Source organism: Osmia bicornis, chromosome 13 (genome assembly GCF_907164935.1).
Source record: "Osmia bicornis bicornis chromosome 13, iOsmBic2.1, whole genome shotgun sequence".
NCBI lineage: Eukaryota > Metazoa > Arthropoda > Insecta > Hymenoptera > Megachilidae > Osmia > Osmia bicornis.
Genome location: NC_060228.1, coordinates 1,726,624 through 1,748,336, shown reverse-complemented (window position 1 = coordinate 1,748,336; position 21,713 = coordinate 1,726,624). Strand labels below are relative to the sequence as shown.

The following is a 21,713-nucleotide window of genomic DNA, read 5'->3' as shown; positions in this document are numbered from 1 at the left end:
CCAACTTCCTATCCTGTTGCTCGATTCCTATGAAAAAATGATAGAATATCACTGAATTTATGATTCTTCTAGCAAGTGGAATTTGAACAAATCTATATTCCATTGAAATAAGAGTTATTTTTCATTTCGTGCAGCGTACGAATCGATGAGCAATCTTTGGTTTAATTTAAATCTGCTCTTCGATCGCAAATACGAGCCGGCTGACTAATCAATGCAACAGGCTATGGTCCCCAATAAAATGCTAATGGACTCCCTGTCATCGGTGTATTACAACGCCGAACACGGCGAACCGATTGCTACGAATCCATCGGCCATTCAAATCATGGAAATTTCGGGTCATAGTCGCTATGGTAAATTCCCATGCACCCAGTACCACCCTCTCGATCAATAGTAAATGGCCTTACGGAAAATTTCATCGATTTCAGAACGAAAAGATTTAAAGCGTATTGCTGGCAATCAATTTTTCTGCGCTATATATTAAAAATAAATCGAGTATCGTTTAGAAAATTGTCGAGCTCAATTGTAAGCTCAATAATGGAAGTGAAATTAGTCAAATTTCTTCTTCAACAGGAAGAATGTAAATCGTGGAAAGTAACTCGCTTCCATTTGGAGCATGTGGCTCGTTACGAAGATGGCGGCAAAGATAAAAGCTCGAAGGATTGCCATGTTTACCGGGACCGGACGGTGTGCTTTCCAGCTATTGCTTTCCACGTGAATGCTCTCCCTTTTTTCTTTCTCTCTCTCTTTATCTTTCGTGTGGTAGTCGTACGATTGGACGAGAGGAATATTCCGGGAATCGGGTCGACGAGACCCAACCGAGCGGATCTTCTTCCGTTTCGTTCGTTCGCGTCCTCGGACTTAATTCGGCGCCGCGTTTGATCCTTAATTAAAGACTCCTTAAAAGGATCGGTTTCGTTTCAATCCTCCCTCGAGGAAAACTACCAGGCGAACATTTCCAGAAAGATTGCTGGTGAAAAGAATTCAAAGAAACTGTTTAAATTGTTGCTATCTAAGATCTTTTTTTTTCAAAACTGATTCTGTTCGATAGGTATTTTATTTTTTAATAAATTAATAATGTAAATACTTGTTAAACTTTATACAGATCATTGAAGTTACAAATATCCGTTGATAATAAACAATTAAATTTCAATATATAATGTTAAAATTAGAGATATTAATTATTCGAATAATTTCAGGTTCAAATAAAATAAAATTATAATGAATTTGCAAGCTACCTATGCATAAAAGTTACAAAAATAATTTTCAATAGATATAATAATAAGTTAATTAACAAATGATTGAAGAATTAAAAATTGTAATAAAGTAAATGATAATATTGGTAATAATCGAAAATTCCAACGCATAGTTGGACGCTACGGTTTCCTGTTGTCGACTGGTTGCATACTGTTGAGAGATGAAAAGTACATTAGGGAAAGGAATGCGGAAACGATTGGTCGTAGTCGGTACGTTATGTCTCATGCACATGCATTCTAAATTACCGCGCGCTATTGGCCGATGCGATCACACACTAATCGCGTCGCCTGACAAAGAAGACAAATGAGACTTCGCGACGAAGCGAGATGGTACGAAGTCTGACCATCAAACGTGGGGACAGGGCGGAGCGTGCGAAGTGCTCCCCATTTATCCCTCCATCCGTCCCGCTAATCATCTTTCTATCTCTGTCCAGCATTGTTCGTCCGCGAGAAAATGGCATGCGATATAAGGGAGAAGCAACGGGGGATCTTCGTTTGCTCCGCCTGACCCCACTCTTAATATCTAGTTTAATCGCCACCCATAGGTCCTGGAGGCTAGGCCACTGCTTTGCAGTCATCGTCACCGCATCGCTCTGTTCCAGTCACACTTGACCGATTCATTTGTTTTCTTCGTCAAGCGATTCGACCAATTACGAAAATATTTGTGATGCGAAGTAGGGATATATCAGGTAGTGGGGCATAGACCCCTACAAGTTCTAGCGATGCCATCTTCTTGCGAACGAATAGTTCTATAGAGAGATGAGAAGTTGTCGTCGTCGATAGGTCACACCTCACGCACACGCATTCTAGATCGTCGCGCCCTATTGGCTGATGCGATCACACACTAATCGCGTCGCCTGACAAAGAAGAAAAATGAGACCTTGCGACAAAGTGAGATGGTACGAAGTCAGCGTTGTGGCGCACTTTGAACGCGAGGATCAAACGTGGGGGCAGGGCGGGCTTGCGAAGTGCTCCCTTTGCCCCTGTGCCGTCCCGCTCTTCAACTTCTCATCGCCCTATAGTACGTATGGTGTGTGCCTATAGTGTTTTCCATGTGTTGTGGAATATTTATATGGATTTATCAGTGAGTTTTATGGTAAGGTTCCTTATGTGTCTTAACATAACTTTGCGAATTTTGTTATTGTGTTTTACGGTGAGGTTTCCTATGCTTTTTATCATACTTTAGCAAATGTTTCACTGAATCGCGATTTTATTTTACTTTTTCTTTTTTAATTTATTACTTTATTTCCCCGAGTCCCATCGCGTGGAACGACAGGAAATCGATGGCCAATGAAAGTTCCATTATAAACTCACGGCGCTGTCGTCGTCGAACGACAAAATAATTATAATACAACATTATTACACACTCTAAACCGTGAAATAATTGCACAACCATTTAGAAACATTATTGACTGATTGCTACTAGCTTTCCCTGGAAAAGGATAAAGAATAACAGATTAGTCTTACAAATTTAAAACGAGTCATTTATAAGTTACTTTTGTTAAACTTTAAGCTTCAAATTCATCCGTCATAAATGTTATTTCTAATTTAATTATCTTATTATTATCAAAAGCACTAAACACAAACACGAAGAAAGTTAGCAATTATTTTAATTTCAATAATGGTAATCATGATAATGCTACAGTGCAATATTTTTCTTTTAATCGTAGCATTACAATTCACGGGAATGAAATATGTCTGACAAGCTACTATACTTTTTTTAATATTCCGAGAATCCATTTAGTTAACATCTAGTTTCACATTCAACCTATGTAAAACCTATTTTCGAGATTAATGGAACACAGCGAAAAAAATAGAGTAAAAACATTCGTGGTGTAGATAGAATCGAGCCGTGTCAATTATTCTAATTAAAACGTGCTACAACAACGTCAACGTATTATTCGGTTCTTCATTCAAGCGAGACTCGACACGGAAGCCCATTAAGAATTGTTTGGCAAGAAACGGAACAGGATGTACCGTCGTATGCTTCTCTCTGAAAAGGATCTCTTTTCTCCTCGAAATAGTGTAAATAGGATCAGTTCCATAAATGGAAAGGAATTTCCGGATTCTTTAACAAAAATATCGTCAATGGAAATTCAATATGCAACAAAACATATTCATACGAAATACGAGCATATTATTTTTTATTAAACGAATTCAAAGGAAATCTTATTCATCGAATGAAATATAATTTAGTTCTATTCTGTGTTATTTGAAGATTTTTTAATAATAATGTTTTTTTATTAAAGAATATTATGTTAATCGAATGAAATGTAATTTAATTCTGTTCTTTATGAACTGAACTATGAACGAAACAATAGGAGTATAATAAAAATTTGTCACGGTTCGCAAGGGTTAATGAGGCTTTCGCACAAATTACCCTCTGTCGTCGTTATCTCCTGTTCGTAACAACCCCAAACGTTCGTGCTTTTACTAGAATCCCCTGTACATGAGTTTTCGATACGAACCGATCGAAAACGAAATTTATCCGCCTAATCGCGGACCCCTGATACCCAGTATTACTTGCGTAATCTGATATAAACGTGAATCCACGAATTAATTGCATGTAACAACGAATAGCCAGGATCGAATCTCCACCGCGGACAACACCATCCCTCCGGGGAGCCATCCATGATTCTCCGAACTTTGAATTTCACAAATGAAACAGTGAAAAAAGAAAAACGACCCTGAATATTCGCTGCAAATTTTCGAAAGCAACTGCTTTTATTTTCAACGATGATAAAATAAAAGTTAGTAGTAGGAAGTTAAAAATTCTCATTCTACAGGCTTCGGAGAGTTGGTTCATCCTTGAATAAAAAAAAAAAGTTGCTAGGTCCACTCTGTCAGGGCAATTTGTGAATTCGAAGTGGGCCATCGTGCAAATTCACCGTGTTCATCTTTCTCCTTCCTGTCCCTCCCGTAATACCTTTTTTCCCCAGTTGATTGTCTCGTACGAGTAGAATACCACGCGCTCGTTACAGCCGTTTATTCGTTGAAAAAGCCCTGGGAACCCCGTAATACCGGGCTGGTTGCCGCGACGTTGCTCGTTCCATTGACCATTAAAATAGCAGACGATCCTGATAACGTGTAAAATTACCGAGTTACTTGCTGGTTTCGACTACGATTACAGTGGCAGCTTTTAACGTCCAGCTTTTCAACATAGCTGCGAACGTTTGTTAAAACGGTTTCAGAGTACCGTGATAATAAAGAGGGAGGCCGGTAGGATATTATAGAATAACGTGGATCCCTGTGGACCCGAAGAATTTTGAACGATCCCTTTCCCAACAAGATGGGATAGGACGGAATGAGATGGAATGAAATGGGAACGTGAAGGAAGGGAAACACGATATCGAGCCACGTACAGTTCCTTACTCGACCGTTATGACGTTCGTCCCCTTGGGGATGGGTAATTAGGTTTGTCCAGTTTTCAACGTGAGGTGTTTCCGAGATAGAATTCCAAGCAGGAGTTCTTCCTGCTCGTTACCGCCTCGATGGTGGTCGAGATTTCGCAATCTTTTTGTGGAAACACTATAAAATCCCGGATTTCCAACTCGGGACACCTCCAGAGAGTTTTAAACGTTTTCTGAGAAGTCGCTGTGATTATCTTTGTTTTTATTAAGAAACTTTGTCCTGAAGATTTTAAACGCTCGTTTACTTTAATCCGTGTATCGATTGACCCAAGCCTGAAAGTGTTTTTATTTGTGTAATTGAATTCAAAGCTCGTGAAAAAGGATCGACGCGAAGGTGGTGAAAATGAGTAGATAAGAGGAGAAAGCAGGCAGAACAGAGGGTAACGAAATCGGAATGAACGCTCGACAAACACTTCTCCGTAGCCGAGGGTTCGATTGGCAGTTTGCCAAAACACTCTCGCGTACCTACACCGACTGCATTTCGTGCAGGTGTGGCCCCATAAAACCGAACCAATGTATCTTATTTTTTTTCTTTTTCAATTTTTTTAACTGCACTCTGGTATCGCGCCATTAAATCGAATTAAAGAGACCAGCATGGAAACGATAAAAAGCAACTGCTGCATTTTTCGAACATTTTGTCGAAAATTTTCAAACTTTCCTCAGTAATTTCGACCTGAAATTATTACCTCGCAGAGCTGTGGGAAGAGACGGGCGTTGATATTTCGCAAAGATGGCAAAAAATCCTCGAGAACAGTCGTAAAGCCGTATGGGCGATAATGAAACGAAATAGTTTCAATAAAAATTGGCATTTCGTTTACGGGAAACGTAGAAGCGGTTCGATTCGACGCGAAGCTTTGTCTGATAAATAGCTATCGTAAAAGTTTAGACAAAATTAGTATTTCCTAGGGATAAGTTTCCGAATGGCCCCACCAAAATTGAGAATTCAGGTTCGGTATGTAACTTAAATTGACTACTAGAAATCGATTAAAATTTGTTTCAGAGCTGGATGTCTTATCGTTTTTGAGATATCGTGGTAAGAAATTTTTGTACAATTTTGGGACTACGTATGCACTGAGCATGCGCTATTCGATACTGAGCATGCGCTATTCGATACTGCGCATACACAAAACCTAACCTAATCTAACCTAACCTTACCACGATATCTCGAAAACGGTAAGACATCCAGGTCTGAAACCAACTTTAATCGGTTTCTTGTAGTCAATTTAGGTTATATACCGAACCTGAGTTCTCAATTTTGGTGGGGCCATTTGGAAACACAGCCTTTCCTTGATTCACTTCCATTAGATTTCCATTATTTTAATAAGAACGATTATCTTTTGGAATTTGATTTTGCAACTTGACGTGGAATGTTTTTGAAACACCCTGTAGATTCCTTGCCATTAGTCAGCTTTGCAATAGACGCGTTAATAGATCAAAGCTGGGGGTGCGACGAAGAAATTCGAAGCCACTTGGAGCTCTTATATCTTGACAGGATTATCGGTTTCATCTGTAATTCGAACACACGGGAACAGCATCGAGCGAGGCAATAAATTTCGTTCGAACTTTTTCCATATCCTTCAGGATCCTTGTATGATCGGAAGCATGTTAATTTATGTTGGTCGTAGGGGGTTTATTCAATTTTTTATTGTGTCGCGTAACGACGTGGAGCCACCATTTCGCCTGCAGGATAGCAGGACGATAAATCCAGCGAAGGGTCGTGGCTCGAACATTTCTCGAGTAGATCCGCAATCGCCGGTGAATTCGCCAACACGCTCGCAAGATTGCGGCCGTTCTGAATGGGCTGTCGTGGCGACTGCACGAACGCATAACTCCTCCTCAAGATTTCTAGCCGTCCTATAGTTTCCCCGACACTTTGCTTAAAAACTTAAACATTCGAGGACGACGAACCCGTCTAAATGTTCAGCGTAAATCATTTATGCCTTATGCTCTATGCAGACGTTCGACGGAAACGCGTTTTGGAAGACACTGCCTTAACACTAGAACTATCGACGTTAATGCACATTAATTTTTATGTTGAAAATAATGTAGAAAATTAAATAGATAAGGGATGAAACAATTTAATATATACAGTGAAAGGTAAAAGTGAGTAGACACTGTTCAAAATATCTCGGTTAAAATTGGACCAAATAACTTGAGGTTTTTTGAGAAGCTATAATAATTAATGCACTAAAATATGTATTTTCATCGTTTTAAAAAATTACAATTTGTTGAAATCGTGAAAAAAATAGTGAATGGTAATTTTTCAACTTTTTTATGTGAGTCTATAATGAAAATTTAAAATATGTCTTTAGTAGATTCAGATAAGTGTATGCTGAAAATTTCATTGAGATCGGTCAACGCATTTAAAAGTTGCAAGTAATTAAAATTTCCGAAAATCGCGACTTTTCATTTAAGAACGTGATTAGTTCCGTTCGAAAAATCTCAAGTTATTTAGTCCAATTTTTATGGAAGTATTCTATTTTGAACAGTGTCTACTCACTTTTGCCTCTCACTGTACATCCATTCTTTATCTCGACAATAGCCAACATACATGTCAGCAAGAATACCTTATTAAAATTAATAAATGAAAATAAGGAACTTGAAACCACTCATTTCGACTGGTTTGGTAATTCTAGTGTCAAGCTGATCTTTACCCCCATAGGCTACATACACACGTATTATAGTAAATCCAAATTGTCCTTCTCTACAACAGCAATTTGCTTATTAGTGGTTACCGTATCGTCTAGCGAGCACGAGATGAAAAAATTACGCTCGTTAAATTGTCTCACGAGCAGAAAATTTAATTAACAAGATGACTAAGCTACTTTACGTTTCATAGACGTCTGTAATTAATGAGCCATCGAGAGTGACGGATCAGATTTAGAGAAGCACATCGTCGAACCTTCGAGTTCGGTCGCTTCTAATTATTGTTCGGTTAAGATTGATTGCCGATCGACTCGAGCCAACGTGTTAAATTTCCTCGCCATCAAATTTCGATGGGTAGACTTATACTTGGTGGAATAAGATTGGTAAGGCTGTTAACGCCTTCCTATTTGATGGGAACTTCTAGGAAATTTATCAGACTATTTCTTGTAATTTTAAGACAGAATTTGTTCTTTACTCTTGCCACCTTCAGTTTAATTATTTATGGGTGGGAAAAGTTGAACTTCTTTAATTAAAGTCTTAAAGTTTCTGCCAGTTTTTTGATACGGATCGATGCAGGGTAAACGAGAACACCTGCTTCCTAAATTAACGAAACTTCTGTTGAATGCTTAATGAAATCTTTATAAATTATAATCATACTTGAATCGAAAAATTTCTGAGGCATTCAAGGGTCAAAATCAAATCACTCTTTCGTTATTTTTAGAATCTATTAGATAATAGTGAACTCTAATATTTAGCTTCTACTGACTAAAAGCAGAAGAGGTCTTCCATCTGGAGCCTTGATTAAATATTATTCTGTTCTTCTATTATCTTATTATTTCAAAATAATATTAGAAATTTCATTACTCGAGTTTGAAAGATTGCGGTTATAGTTGCAGTTGCATCTGTTCACGATCGTATGGTGCACGTACGAGTTATGCATCAGGATGAATTATGATGGAATTTAGGAATACGAACGAAATAGGTGAGCCAGGGTGTCAGAGAGAGAGGGAGAGAGAGGGGGGAAAGAGAATAGGGTTAATCGATGCTGGGTAGAATGGTAGGAGACTTCGCGATTCCATTTGAATTCCCAACCACGTAAACCCGGTCCCGTCGACTTTCCAACCATCCTCCCACCCCTTTAGTGATCATTCTGGCTCGTCGAACGTGGTTATTACACCGTCGTTAAAGCGGCTGCTACCTGCACAAAGGCGCAGAAACCGCATAGATCCTCGTGTCGGTGTCAAAGGAAAATTAAAAGGGTAGAAGTTTCGTGTGAAAAATTTCCCTCGAATGTTGACTTTGAAAGAAACTTTTCCTCTCTCTCTCTCTATATACCCCGAATAACTTTTTGCGAAATGTTCATAAATATCTGTTCAGGCTTTTACGATAAGTAAATCTCGTTATTTTTAGCCTTGATAAATATTTCATTAAAAATTAAAACGTTACTAAGGGATAATTCGAGCACGATCGAGCTCTGGTTTCTTCATTGACGTCGAATGAAAATCAAGGGAAGGGACACCCACGTCCACATAATTCCACGAGCAAATTAGGAATAATTGCTGGTTACGCGTGCTGATCATCCCCTCGACGAGAGTTGGCGGCGTGACGTAACTTGGTCGAATTATAAGCGGCACCGGTGCGAACTTCTTGATTAATCGGATAATACGTGCTGCCCCGAGAGAAACGGCTCCCTCGAGCTGACACGAGCGGAATCCGTCGCGACACTGATTCTCCTCGAACGAGGCCTCTTGCAAGCTGCCATTTCGTCGTATGCCGATCCTCTCTCGTTAATTTCATCCGCCTATCTCCACTTTCGTTCCTTAATCGAAATCCAATGACGAAAAAGTTAAATCGCGGTATTACGTGGGAAGGCTGTTAAGAATATTAGATTCCAGCGGAACGAGTCTCCCGATGCTTTCAGTGATTGAATTAATCAGACGATCGTGATATAAAAGATAAAGATTTTAACTTTTAATTATTCTCATGGGGAGGAAGTTGCAATTTCAAAACGCAAAAGAACTGTTTGTATGTAATAATGAGGGAAAATGGTAATTATTATGGTAGCTCGAGTATGTGGGTCACGCATGGGAATCGTAAAATTATCCAAAGGGTAGGAGAAGCGACTAAAAAAGGGCCTGGCAAAGAATGTTTACACGTTACGACCCGATGAACTATGCAACAACGATTTTCTCACGGATAAAGAAGACTCGTCGATCAGCTAGTGCAATAAAAGAGGAGGGTGGCTCTGAAGGGAGGGCTTGTAAGACGTAGCTGAACCTGTGCTGATTCGTCTTTCCTTTTCCCAGTGGTGTAGCCTTTGTTACTTTTCTTTCGAACAAGTAGATTTACTAACTACATACTTAGAAAACTTCGAAATTTGTTCCGCTTTTTGTAACAACAAAAAAGAAAAAGAAAAAAAACATGTAGCTGAAAACTAACTCAAGCAAGTGTAGTAATTTCAAGGGTTGATTAAACGTAATTGTTAAACGTAAATTGGCTAAACACTGCGCTTTTCGTTGCTTCTTTGGAGCAACTACTGTGCAGATAATCTCTAGATAAGATGGGAAATAAAGAACTTTATCAAATGTAAAAGTGGTGACACGTGGCGAAGCGAATTCTGTAACAGGGGACCGCTACGTTGCTTCGCTTGCCTCGGCCCTTGAAGGACCCAACAGGCGCCAGCCGAAATTATCCGAGCTTCGAATAAAGATACAGATAAAAGTGAAAAAATTATTCGAAGCTCAGAGGGTAAGGCCTTCGAATAAGAAAAGTAACTTTGGTTCGTCCGATAACTTCCCGTCGAATAAACTGGTTTATCCGTAGCGCTTCGGATAAGATACTTTTCGGTTATTCGAACTTCGAATAGAGACACAGATGAAGATGAAAAAGTTATTCGAAGTTCAGAGTGAAAAACCTTCGAATAAAAAAAGTATCTTTGGTCCGTCGGATAAATTCTCGTCGAATAAATTAGTTCATTCGTGGCGCTTCGGATAAGATACTTCGTGATTATTCGAACTTCGAATAACGGATAAGAATAAAGTATCTTTTATTCGATTTGCCATTTAAATAATATTTTTATCTAGATAATGCCCATCTCTGGCAGAGATGAGAAGATGACGAGCGGAAGGAATACGGGTATAATTGATCGTAGGTAATCGGTAAGTCACACCTCACGCACACGCATTCTAGATGGACGCGCGTTATTGGCCGATGCGGTCACATACTGTGCAGAGATGGAAGGAATAATAGCGGGACGGCATAGGGGCAAAGGGAGCACTTCGCACGCTCCGCCCTGTCCCTACGTTTGATCCTTGTACCATCTCCCTTTGTCACAAAGTTTCATTTTTCTCCCTTGTCAAGCGACGCGATTCGTGTGATCGCATCGGCCATTAGCACGCGATGATCTAGAATGCATGTGCGTGAGGAGGCGTGACTCGCTATTATTATTATTTCCTTTCGCTATTATTCTTTTCATCTCTGCACATTACTAATCGCGTCGCCTGACAAACAAGGAAAATGAGACTTCGAGACAAAGTGAAATGGTACGAAGTCAGCGTTGCGATGGTCTTTAATCGTGAAGATCAAATGTGGGGAGAGGGCGGAACGTGCGAAGTGCACCCTTTGCCCCTCTGCCGTCCCAGTAATTATCTTTCTATCTCTGCACAGTAGATTACTTGGAATGGCATTAACAGAATTTCATATTTCCGAGATTTCCTGCTTTACTTTCTTAGAGAGAGGAAAAGTACTAGAGATTTTATACGATGGCACGCGACTTTTTTATAATGAAATTGCTTCTTTTCTGACCGTTTAAAGACACTTTAATTAGCGCGTCACGGTAACGATTCGTCGAAGCTTCTATTTTTACGGGCAAGAAAATACTATTACCATCCGAACGAAGGAAAGAACGAAAAACAGGAGGAAAACACGCGTCGTAAGAAACAAAGCTCGACGGATATAATGGGATAACGCAATAAGAAGGATAAAAATCGCTTCCATTGTAGGAGATTGTGGAAGAAGGGTAGATAAACGTGAAGGGGCGTAATGTGATTCGAATAGCTTGGAAAAAAAAAACGATCCTTGTTGGGGTTGAAGGGGATCGTATTAAAAGAGGGCAAAAATACTGAGTGAAAGAAGTATTCGAATCTTTAAATCCTTTTTGTATTAAAATAAATACCAGAGAAAAATGGCTGGTAATAAAATGAAGAAATAGATTCTCTCACGTTTTGACCTCATTTTTGGCATTTACAGAACTTTCGTAATATTTCCAATCGCGATCGTGAATCATTTCTAATTAAATCTCTTTATCGTAATTATGAAAGGAAAGAATGAAAATTCGCTGAAAAACGATGTTCCATCATTTTTTCCCCTCTTTTCATCATTATTCGTGGCTAACGGGAAACGAAACGAAACGTAATGGATTCGAATTTATTCGAACGAGCGGAAAAGCGAGCATCACGGGAAGGAAAGAATCGATCGTAAAGCAGGTGATTGCTTCAATGGCGTTTGATAATGCAACGTTCGATAAAAATGGAGGCTGGATTGCTTTTCGAGCTTTGTTTGCGTATGATGTTCATCGTAAAGCTCGTCGCGGTGCCTTTTCATCGGTTGCAAATGGAACAGTAGCTGTGTCCACGTAATGAAAGTGTCATAAAATTTAAAGAACGTCGATGAAGAACGTTTCCGGTATCGGTATCGGTATCGGTAGCGATACTGATGAACAATTTCATGTAGCTAATGTTGGATCACGTTAATGCGATTCGCTCTCTTTATGGCTAAAACTTGTAAGGATTTATGCCCCACTAATTGGTCGAATCGCTTGACGAAGAAAGCAAATTGTTGGGTACGGGACCTTAGGTAGGGGTGTTTGATTCCGATTCGATTCTTTCGGTAAAGAAATCGATCTTTTGAATCGATTCTTTGGTATTCGATTTTCCCTAGAATCGATTCTTTCATGTAAGAATCGAAGATCGATTTTTTGCCCTCTAGGGAATTAATTATCATTTTTTATATCGACATTTTTGTTTGGAATTTTTAGAAGAATCGATTTTCCTGATCCATAAAAACACATTCACTCCTAAAAAAAGTATAAGAATAATGATTAAAATATAAACAATGTGGAGCGCCTGCTTTTGGTGTAAGAGCACGAAATATAACAAAATAAAAAATCGATTCTTCACAATAATCGATGCCGCACAGAAGAATCGTATGGGATAGTCTGTTTACAGAAATGAAAATAAAAAAGGAAACAAAAAAACGTCAGCTTTTTTCAAACCGATTTGGTTTCGATTTTTTAAAGGAATTTTATCTCTCATTCCGATTCCAGTGAATCGAACATCTCTACCCTTAGGTACCGCGCACGCGGGGCGGGTGCGCCTTGACGGTTCACGATGCACACTGGCGCGCAGGCACGGGCCAGTCTCCCCTAATTGGCAGCGGCACGTGGTATTATGTCGTTTGGGTGTAACATTCTACAGGGTGATCCTCTCGCTAGGGGACACAAAGGAACTGGTGACAATGAAATCCCTTGACCGCATCATGAAGACACACAGAGTGGTCTCGGCCCGGGTAGGTCCCCAATACGGACCTCTTTATGGTGTGGTCAAGGGGTCCATTGTCGTCAGTGTTCCTTTGTGTCCCCTAGCGAGAGGATCACCCTGTATGTAACATTTTGTGGTACAATATATACGTATTCGTCTTGTGTAAGATCAGTGTGAATCTTTGGTTCTTCCAACCCAACCCACGGGCATAACACAAATGAATCGGTCAAGTGTGACTAGAACAGAGCGATGCGGTGACGATGACTTGAAAGCAGTGATATAACCTCCATCCCTCTTATATCGCGTGCCATCTTTTCGCGGACGAACAGTACGTAACTCTTAACTTTCTAGAAACTAGAATTGGCATCACTTCGTATTCGAGCCTTGAAAATTAGGGTTGAAAATTAATTAATGTCTTGGCAAACAAAATTATTGCTCTATTGTAATTTGATACTAATTCAAGATCTCAATCAATAACCTGATACCCACGCTTTTTGGAACGAACGATCTATTTCCACTGACGTATATGTACGTCGTAGCTCATCGAAACGATTAATTATCGGCGAATGATTCGATCAAGCAACTCGAGTGAATTATTTACGATCAGCGTTTCATCGGCGAGTTCGGCTTTTAAGCGAACCCAACGCGTATTTATACGACGTTCGCGAACACGCGTTTCTCTAAATATAGACCTCTAATCCGGTGGCTTCTCTCTATATTCTAAACTTGTTACCATGGGCTGTCTCTGTGTTTATCACGAAATTATTATTCTTTCGGATTGTACAATCAAATTAATATCAATCAGAATGAAAACGAGTTAATTATTCAACTTCTTTCGTGGAACTTAACAAGAATTAGGAATTAGTAAATTATTTTTCTCGAAGAATCCAAAAACCTCGGTACTAGGCTTTTATTGTGGCAAAAATATAATGAAACCAGCAAAGGCAAAGGTAGTTGGAGTCGAATCGTAAAAAGTTTGAAGGGTTTTTAGTGTCGCCTAAAGAACAGTCTTCTCAGTTCGTATCCTTCCTACTACTGCAATGATTATGCTATTCCACGATTGCAAGCCATTGCTTGGCTGCTTAAACTGTGTTCATTTCTTTTAAATCTTCCTTCTTGAGGAGCTACGAAAAGCTTTGATATTGTAAAGTGTGATTTCCGGACAGTCGGATGATATTTTTGTAACTTTTATTGCCTCGAAGTGGGTTATTCTGGAGTTGTAATGTGGGAGCATATAAGATTCTAAATTGAGCGCGTTAACAATCTGATTACCACTGTTTCATTACGTGTAAATGATTGTGAAAGTGGTTCTAGGATAGCTAAAAGCATAAATATTTTTATCATTTACTCGTTATGTCGAAGATAAAAATTGAAGCGTGTCGAGTCTGAATCGCGTAATCCAGCGTCCGAGGCTGTTAAGCCCTCCGCGTGCTTAGGTCGCGCTTAAACACGTGCTTGAACGTTCATTTTCCCGGGCCTCTAGGCGACGCGACGAAGGAAACGAGAGAACGGGTAAAGAAATCAGGTCGGGATCGTAGGGGCGGCGAACTTTTTGCTCGCATCTTGTTCGAGAACGAGTGCGACACCGTTTACCAAGTAATTATCCCCTTGGATTCTTGAAATTTTCATTAAATCGCCGGAATATAAAACACCTTTGGAATCCGATCGTTAATCCTTGTCCACGATTATTATTTTCTGATCCAGATCCGAAGAAAACTAATAGTAAAATATTGATTAAATGGGATTTGAAAAAAAAACAATTAATAGAAAACAATCAAATCAAAGTAGATTTTCCTATGGAGTGTTTGATCTTCATTAAAAAAAAAAAGAACTACCAGGAAAATGAAGTGGAGTTTAATTAACAATCGATACGGTTTGGAGAGCTTTCGATATTTTTTTCATCCCCAGTTGCCGTCGATTTCGTCGAACACGTTGATTGCCAGTTTTTGTATGTCGATAAAAACCCTCCGGGCAAGAACGATGTACAATTATTTTCTCATTGGCTGAAAACAGCGTCGAAGAAAAGCGGCGATTGCTTTGGTAAACACGTGATGCTCTTTTTAACAATGCCGCAGCTGTGCGAACATAGCTAATATTAGCTGTACAAACAGACATTTAATGGGTTTGTACAAGTTACATTCGCAGAATTAGACCATCATCCTCCAAAACAAAAAAAAAATCACCGGGAATCCATTTTATTACGCGTAGAACCATAAACATCCTTCTTTCTATTTTCTCCTCTTCCTGTTCTGCGCTCGTCGCTAAAGGAATTGCGAGCGAAAGATTTATCAGAACCTGTACAATGAGAGAAATGTTAGGCGAGGTTAGGGAAATCCAGGCGATCCGGGTCAACGTGTTCCAACGATGTATGCTCGAATTAGCTGACGGCACGCCGGAATCCAGATCCCCTGGGATGGAACGAAACGATGATGACGACGTACGCGTCCCGGAAGGACCCACGAAACTGTCACATAATTCGATAAAGCGGGCCGGACAGGGGCTGCTGGTGATAGAGGATACAGGATTGCCCCGTTGGCGATGTTCCATATTACGCTCTGCACAAACGAATATTTTCCAGAAAACCCTACTTGACCTTCGGATAAATCTTTTCTCCTTATCATAATATTTACCATCCTTTATGATTAAATCATGTTTTAACAGGAGTATCTTGACTAAACTGCCATCCGCTTCGTGGTTGACATACTAGAGCGAAGCGATTGAATGGCAGTAAAAGTAACTTTAACAGTAGTGTTTAATTGTTGATAATGTGGCACGTAAAAAGTAACAGTGAAGAGAAATTTAGTTTAGTTAGCATAGAGAAAGTAGACGTCTTTATTCATCTTTTTTTTTCTTAAAACTTTTCTTGTTGATTGCCACAACCCGAGTTCTAATTTACGGTACACGAATTCAAAGCTCGCGCGATAGCGTAATTCCGATTTCTTTCATAGATTTAACATAGATTTAAATCAGTTTCTGTGACCATTCCTCAAGGACACCACCGATCTCTGATTTTATTGGTCAACACGTATCTAAGATTGAAAATCTTGAGAAGGGGGCTATAGCATTTACGTAGACTTTCTGTTACTTTTGTACAAGCCAAACGGTAAGAGTTATCGAAAAAATTCTTGCGCCATTGTGTTTAGTGGGTCAAAATCTCAACAAATGGCCGAAAACAAATTTTTTAGATAACTCTTACCGGTTCGACCGGAAATGGCCGAAAAAAGGTTGGCTCTAGAGCGAATCTCGCTCTAGTTCACTTTAACTTGTTCTATATAAACCCACAATGACCATTGTGATCGACTTGCAAAGAATGGTCAAAATTGATATTCTAGATTTTGAGTTAAAAAGTCACAAAAATCCCGATCAGTCGTTTAATAGCGGAGCTTTGCTCCAATTAAAAATCAGTGTTCCCCTCGTCAAGGGAATCCCTTATCGCGCTAATTCCTGTCTAATATGAAACACCTCAAGTTCGCGTGATTCGAAAAGAAGGTAATGTGTATTCAGACACGTCTTTTGCACCCTCGCAGTGTCGCACAGTGTCGCGCAATCGATCAAACGTAGCAGTGTTTCGTATTCAAAATACCCTGACTCATGAAATTTTAACCATTTAAAGGGGAATGAAGTCGCCTCGACCTTTTCCCCTTTTCAAAGAAATAACGAACGTGGCAGCTGTAGAAAGCTCAGTTAAAGCAGTTCGTCTCTAGTTTTCTTTCATTTTTCTGATCATTTTCATCTTCTTTTTGTTGGTCGGTCGGTTGGTTGGGTTAAGCAGCGCGCAATGGTCCACGGTTTTGAATTCCTTAATTCCGTTGGTCGGCTTGTAAAACGTTGGTAACGAGCGGCGCCTCCGTCGTTCGCCAATTAGCGAGCACGTTTCTCTTTTTAATAATGCAACGGCCTACATATGCGGCCTGCACGTTGCACCGGCTGTAATTACGTGGAAACCGCCGGCCACTAATGCGTGCCGACACAAACACGTTACGACCACGGGAATCCATGCTTACCCGCGCCTCTCCACCTCCTTTCAATCCCCTTACTGTTTCCAATATTTTCAATATTTTTCAACTTTCATTTCACCTATCTTTTATTTTCTTCCTTATCGATCAGTGCACAATAGTGATGGGCGATACAGTATCGATATTTTGTATCGATACTTAATATATGAATATCGAAATTTCGATACAATATATATACAGTAAGGAGAAAATTAGATAGACAAATATTTTGTAGCAATAAGTTTCACTTATATGTTTATTTATATGTATATATAGAATGTATGCAATATTGATCTCAATGTATAGTAATGCATAAGTTAATAAATAATTATGCAAACGTAAATTAGATATAAACTGTTAACAGAAGATTTGTATATAGATTTTAAATAATCCTCTTAATGGATGCACGTTCAAAAAAGTTAAAATATAAAATATAAAAATATGTTTATCATATAAAACAAATATTTGAATAAATAGTCTATTTTTTACTGAACTTCACTTCTAATTTAATTGTATGTATTGATATCAATAATATCGATACTTTATTCCCAATTGATGTATCAAATATCGATACAATTCAGAAATATGCCCATCACTAGTGCACAATGGTTCATTGGAGCTTGAACGCATTCATGAATCTCTGTCGTCCTTTGTTCTTTTATCTCTTCTTTTGTGGGATTATTGGGATATTAGGTGCTATATTAAGATACGGTTACCAGTGTGTTGAATTTCCAAGCTTTGATAAAATGATTTAAACAATACGGTGCTTTTTCGCGACATACATTGCACACCTGTTTCAGAAATATGAATGAGTCGTGCTTGTTCCCTGGGAACACGGACAGGTGACAGCAAGCGATTCGATCGTATCTATCTTCCATGCAAAATGGCCTTGCACAGTTTGATGGTGGTGAATTATTCGACTCGAGTATGCTCGAAAAAACGCGTGACTGTTAACCATTACTTCTTTCTCAACAATGTTCGTAATTTCTGAAAATGATCGCACCCTCGACGACAACGATCAGAGTTCACGATCTATCTTCCCTTTATTTAATAGAGATAGACTGCTCTGTTACGTATCATATATCATTTTACAATCAACGACGCCTTTGCATATCGCAACGACACGCGACGTGATTCTTTTCTTAAATTTGATTTTTCTCCAAAAATCAGACACAGAGGTAAACAGAACTGTTACAAAACTTTGTACACGTTCCTCTGAAATTCCTCTTATGGTTTCCCTTTTTCTCTTCACTGACGTGAAAATTTACGATGCAAATTATCGCATAAATCGCGGTGGTCGCGATCCAACGCGGCTCTGAGACCGTAAAACAACCGTGAAATTATGCAAACAGCGTGGCGCGGTTCGTGCAAGATTTTTCAATTAAATGCTCCTCGAAGGATAAAGATGGAAATGTCATCTTAAAAATCAACACTGTGGAAAACTTATGAATCACCTCATTTTTATATTACAGGATGGCCCAAAAGGAGTTTCAGTTTTGATTTCAGAGCCATCTTTTTATTTTTATAGATATTCAAATCATTATTTGATAAACAAGTACACCAAAGTTAGGCATTTTTTTACACGTGTCTTTTAGTTTTAAAATGGCAACTGCAAAGATCACACACATCTCTTAGCGATCAATGATTTATTTCTTTGGGGTTATATCAAGGATAAAATGTATCAAGCGAAAATCAGAAATACGGAACATCTCAAAGAAAGAATCACTGAAGTCATCCAGTTGAAAAATTGAGAAAAAATCGATTTGTATTCACACGTGTTTTACTCACTTGTTAATGGTCAGTCTCTACTGAAATAAATAAATAAAGTTGTCTTCGAATCGAATTGTTTGAAACAAAGCTGCGTCCCTTAGCGGTTACTGAGGGAAAACACTGAAAATCTCATTCATTAAATTTTCAACGTTTCTGAATAAAATGGGTATTATTTCGGCAAAGTGGAACACAAGCAAAATATTGTAGTGGTATGTGCTTTAGTTTGCGAAGAAGACATCGGAGCCAAAGACATCGAAAACCAAGAATTAATGCCTTTTTGACAGTATTTTGCATTTAATTATTCTTGTTATTATTACTATTATTATTTCAATCACTGAACGACTAATTAATAATTAATTAATTAAATATTCAGTTAATTATATTGAATGAAAATAAATTTATTTGAAAGTATTGTTTATTTTTATCTATTCTTAATTGGATTAGAGAATTTTCAAGTTTTTCTAATTCGTAGATAGTGATAGCGCAAATAATATTTGGCTTGTGTCCCACTCTGCCGAAATAATACCATAAAATGCAATTTAGTAGTTTTTTCATAATGAATTTTTCAAAACTAAGCTCCTTTTGGACCACCCAGTATGATAGCATAATTATTTATTATTCGACAATGTTTCTATAGCGATCGAAAAGATTGAGGAAATTTTTGGGAATTATCTCTAACGAATCGTCATTGTTTTTCTGTTACAGGTACGGTGACATGGTTCCGAAAACGATCGCGGGAAAAATCGTTGGGGGTGTATGCTCTCTCAGCGGTGTCCTTGTGATCGCTTTACCGGTGCCTGTTATCGTCAGTAATTTCAGTCGAATATATCATCAGAATCAGCGAGCTGATAAGCGGAAGGCGCAGAGGGTGAGTGCTACGATACTTTTTCCTTTTCTCTCATCAATTTGCAAATAAATATCCGAGGATTTGCGTTAACCCTCGAAATATTATTGCTGCCACTGCACGTCCATGGTCTAATTTATGGATGAAAAATATTTTGCCTTCGATAAATGTCCTAGTAAAACGACTGAGTTTGGAAAAATATTTCACCCCGGAACTGTTGAAAATTCAGGTCCCTTCGTTCGATAAATCATATATCATCGCGTTGTTAATCTGGTATCGGTGACGCGTGTTATCGTACCCGACCAAATTCGAACGAAATTTGATTCGACCTTAATTCCACTTGGATCCAACTGTAACTCATCGGATTGCCGACGAGCAACGTCGTTCGAAAGTGAATCCGATTAACATTAATTCATGTTTGCCAGCGAGATATCAAGATCCACGGGTGGATGTGTTATTCTTTGTCCGTCGACGTTGAAGCGGAAACAGAAACAGTCGAAACGAAATTTCGTCAGATTTCCGGCACTCGAAACGAAACAGTCGGTGGAAAAAAATCGATCTACCCAGGCTACGAGTCTAGGTGAAAACGTTTTCGACTGTTTCCTCTCGCTTGTACGCTTCACGTTTCGCGCATCCACAAATAGCCGTGTCACTATTCGTGCCACGGGCTGTTTACTTTATTCTGGTACAGCGGGTATCGATGTTGTTGTGTGTTGTCTTTGGAGCCGGGTTTGTCCGGACTCAAGGCCACTTTTCTACGAACCTTCGATCAAATCGAGTGTTCGCGAGCGTTTCTTCGTTAAACGAGCAGCAGTTTAATTGACTACCTTTTAACCCTTTGGGAAGGGTCTACATTTATAGCTGTGTTTTGTATCAAGAATATGGGGAGATTACGATTTCCGTGACCCGTAAAAAAAAATGTGTATGTTATAGGTACCAATCGGTTTAGCCAGTAAAGTAGATTTCCTGTTTTTTATAAATCTGCAAATATTTGGGAAACTATGCGAAATGTGGCAAAATATCAAGAGACCTTTTTTAAAAAAAATTAAATTTTCAACTATTTATGTCCTATGACATTTTTTCATCAGCTGCGTAGTTTTCGTGATATATCAAATTTCTCTAAAAATATGTCATTGTGTCATTATCCCATCTAAAATAGATTAGGATATGTTATATTTTATGGAGTGGGGGCGCCCATTTATTAGACAATCAAATTGTGCAGTAGTACCGAAAATATTTGAAGTGCTGTTGTAATATTACTACGGTAATGTCATTAATTTTTCGCAAAATTTTGAGTCATAGTTAGCTTTTGAGTCGCCAAAAATCCTTCTCGCAAATATTGTTTTTATGCAAAATGAAGCTATTTGCAAAATCTCAGCCAAATCGGGTCTGACAGGTTTTCGGAAACTTCGCTGCACAGTTTCCGAGATATTTGCAGATTTATAAAAAACAGGAAATCTACTTTACTGGCTAAACCAGGCCGATTTGGTACCTATATCATATACATTTTTTTCTTGAAATGGCTTCAAGAACACAAATTTAACTTTTAAACTAGGGGCCACGGAAATCATAATCGTGCCAAGAACAATTATAATTATATTTGGACACACATACGCGTTAATCGTCCGCAAAGGGTTCACTTGGTATCCCCCAACCTACTAAAATAACGCAACATTATCGTAAGTAATTATCATAAATTATCATAGTTTTCGTTTCCCAAAAGAAATATAGTTTCCTGGGGAAAGCATCGAAGCAAGTTTTCCTTGAATTTCTCGAACGGAACGGAGGAAAAGTTAGTTTGCCGATCAATTTATCTCGACTCTCGTGACAGTTCAGTAATACACCGGCCTGGTGGCACACTTGCCACTCACTTAACTAACTTACCGTCACACTTTTTCCATTTAAACTGAGTGAATTTCATTCATTTCCTCGCGTCGAGATTTTCACTGGTATATAGCTGGTTAATGATGGAACGCGATGTTACGTAACGTGATCGAATTGGGCTATATCATTGCGTATGTAGCACGTGGTCATCTTGTTGGATGACATCGGTGGCCAGGAATGTGACCAATCGATTAGAACGAGGAGAATTTATGGAGGGAATACGAGAAGGGAATCAGTATTTGGGGATGAAATGATGGGTATTGAGGTTTACTAGTTCTGAATTCTTTTTCCGAGTCTCTTCTTCCATTAACATAGTAATTCGATCTTTTTTATTTGCCAGTCGATGTGTTAACAGTTTATCTAGAAATCACGAA

The 21,713-nt window shown here is 38.8% G+C and overlaps 1 protein-coding gene across 7 annotated transcripts in view; it reads left to right on the top strand.

Annotated features, from left to right (window-relative positions):
* LOC114871777 (potassium voltage-gated channel protein Shal) overlaps nt 1–21,713 on the top strand; it is an 85,870-nt gene that overhangs the window by 19,034 nt on the left and 45,123 nt on the right. For all 7 annotated transcript variants that reach the window (XR_006829991.1, XR_006829990.1, XM_029178129.2 and 4 more), the window contains exon 2: nt 19,317–19,479. Coding sequence is in view for 5 of the 7 variants with exons in the window: in XM_029178129.2 (XP_029033962.1) it covers nt 19,317–19,479 (163 nt within the window). In the remaining 2 variants the exon portion in view is untranslated. The remainder of the gene's footprint in view (nt 1–19,316; nt 19,480–21,713) is intronic.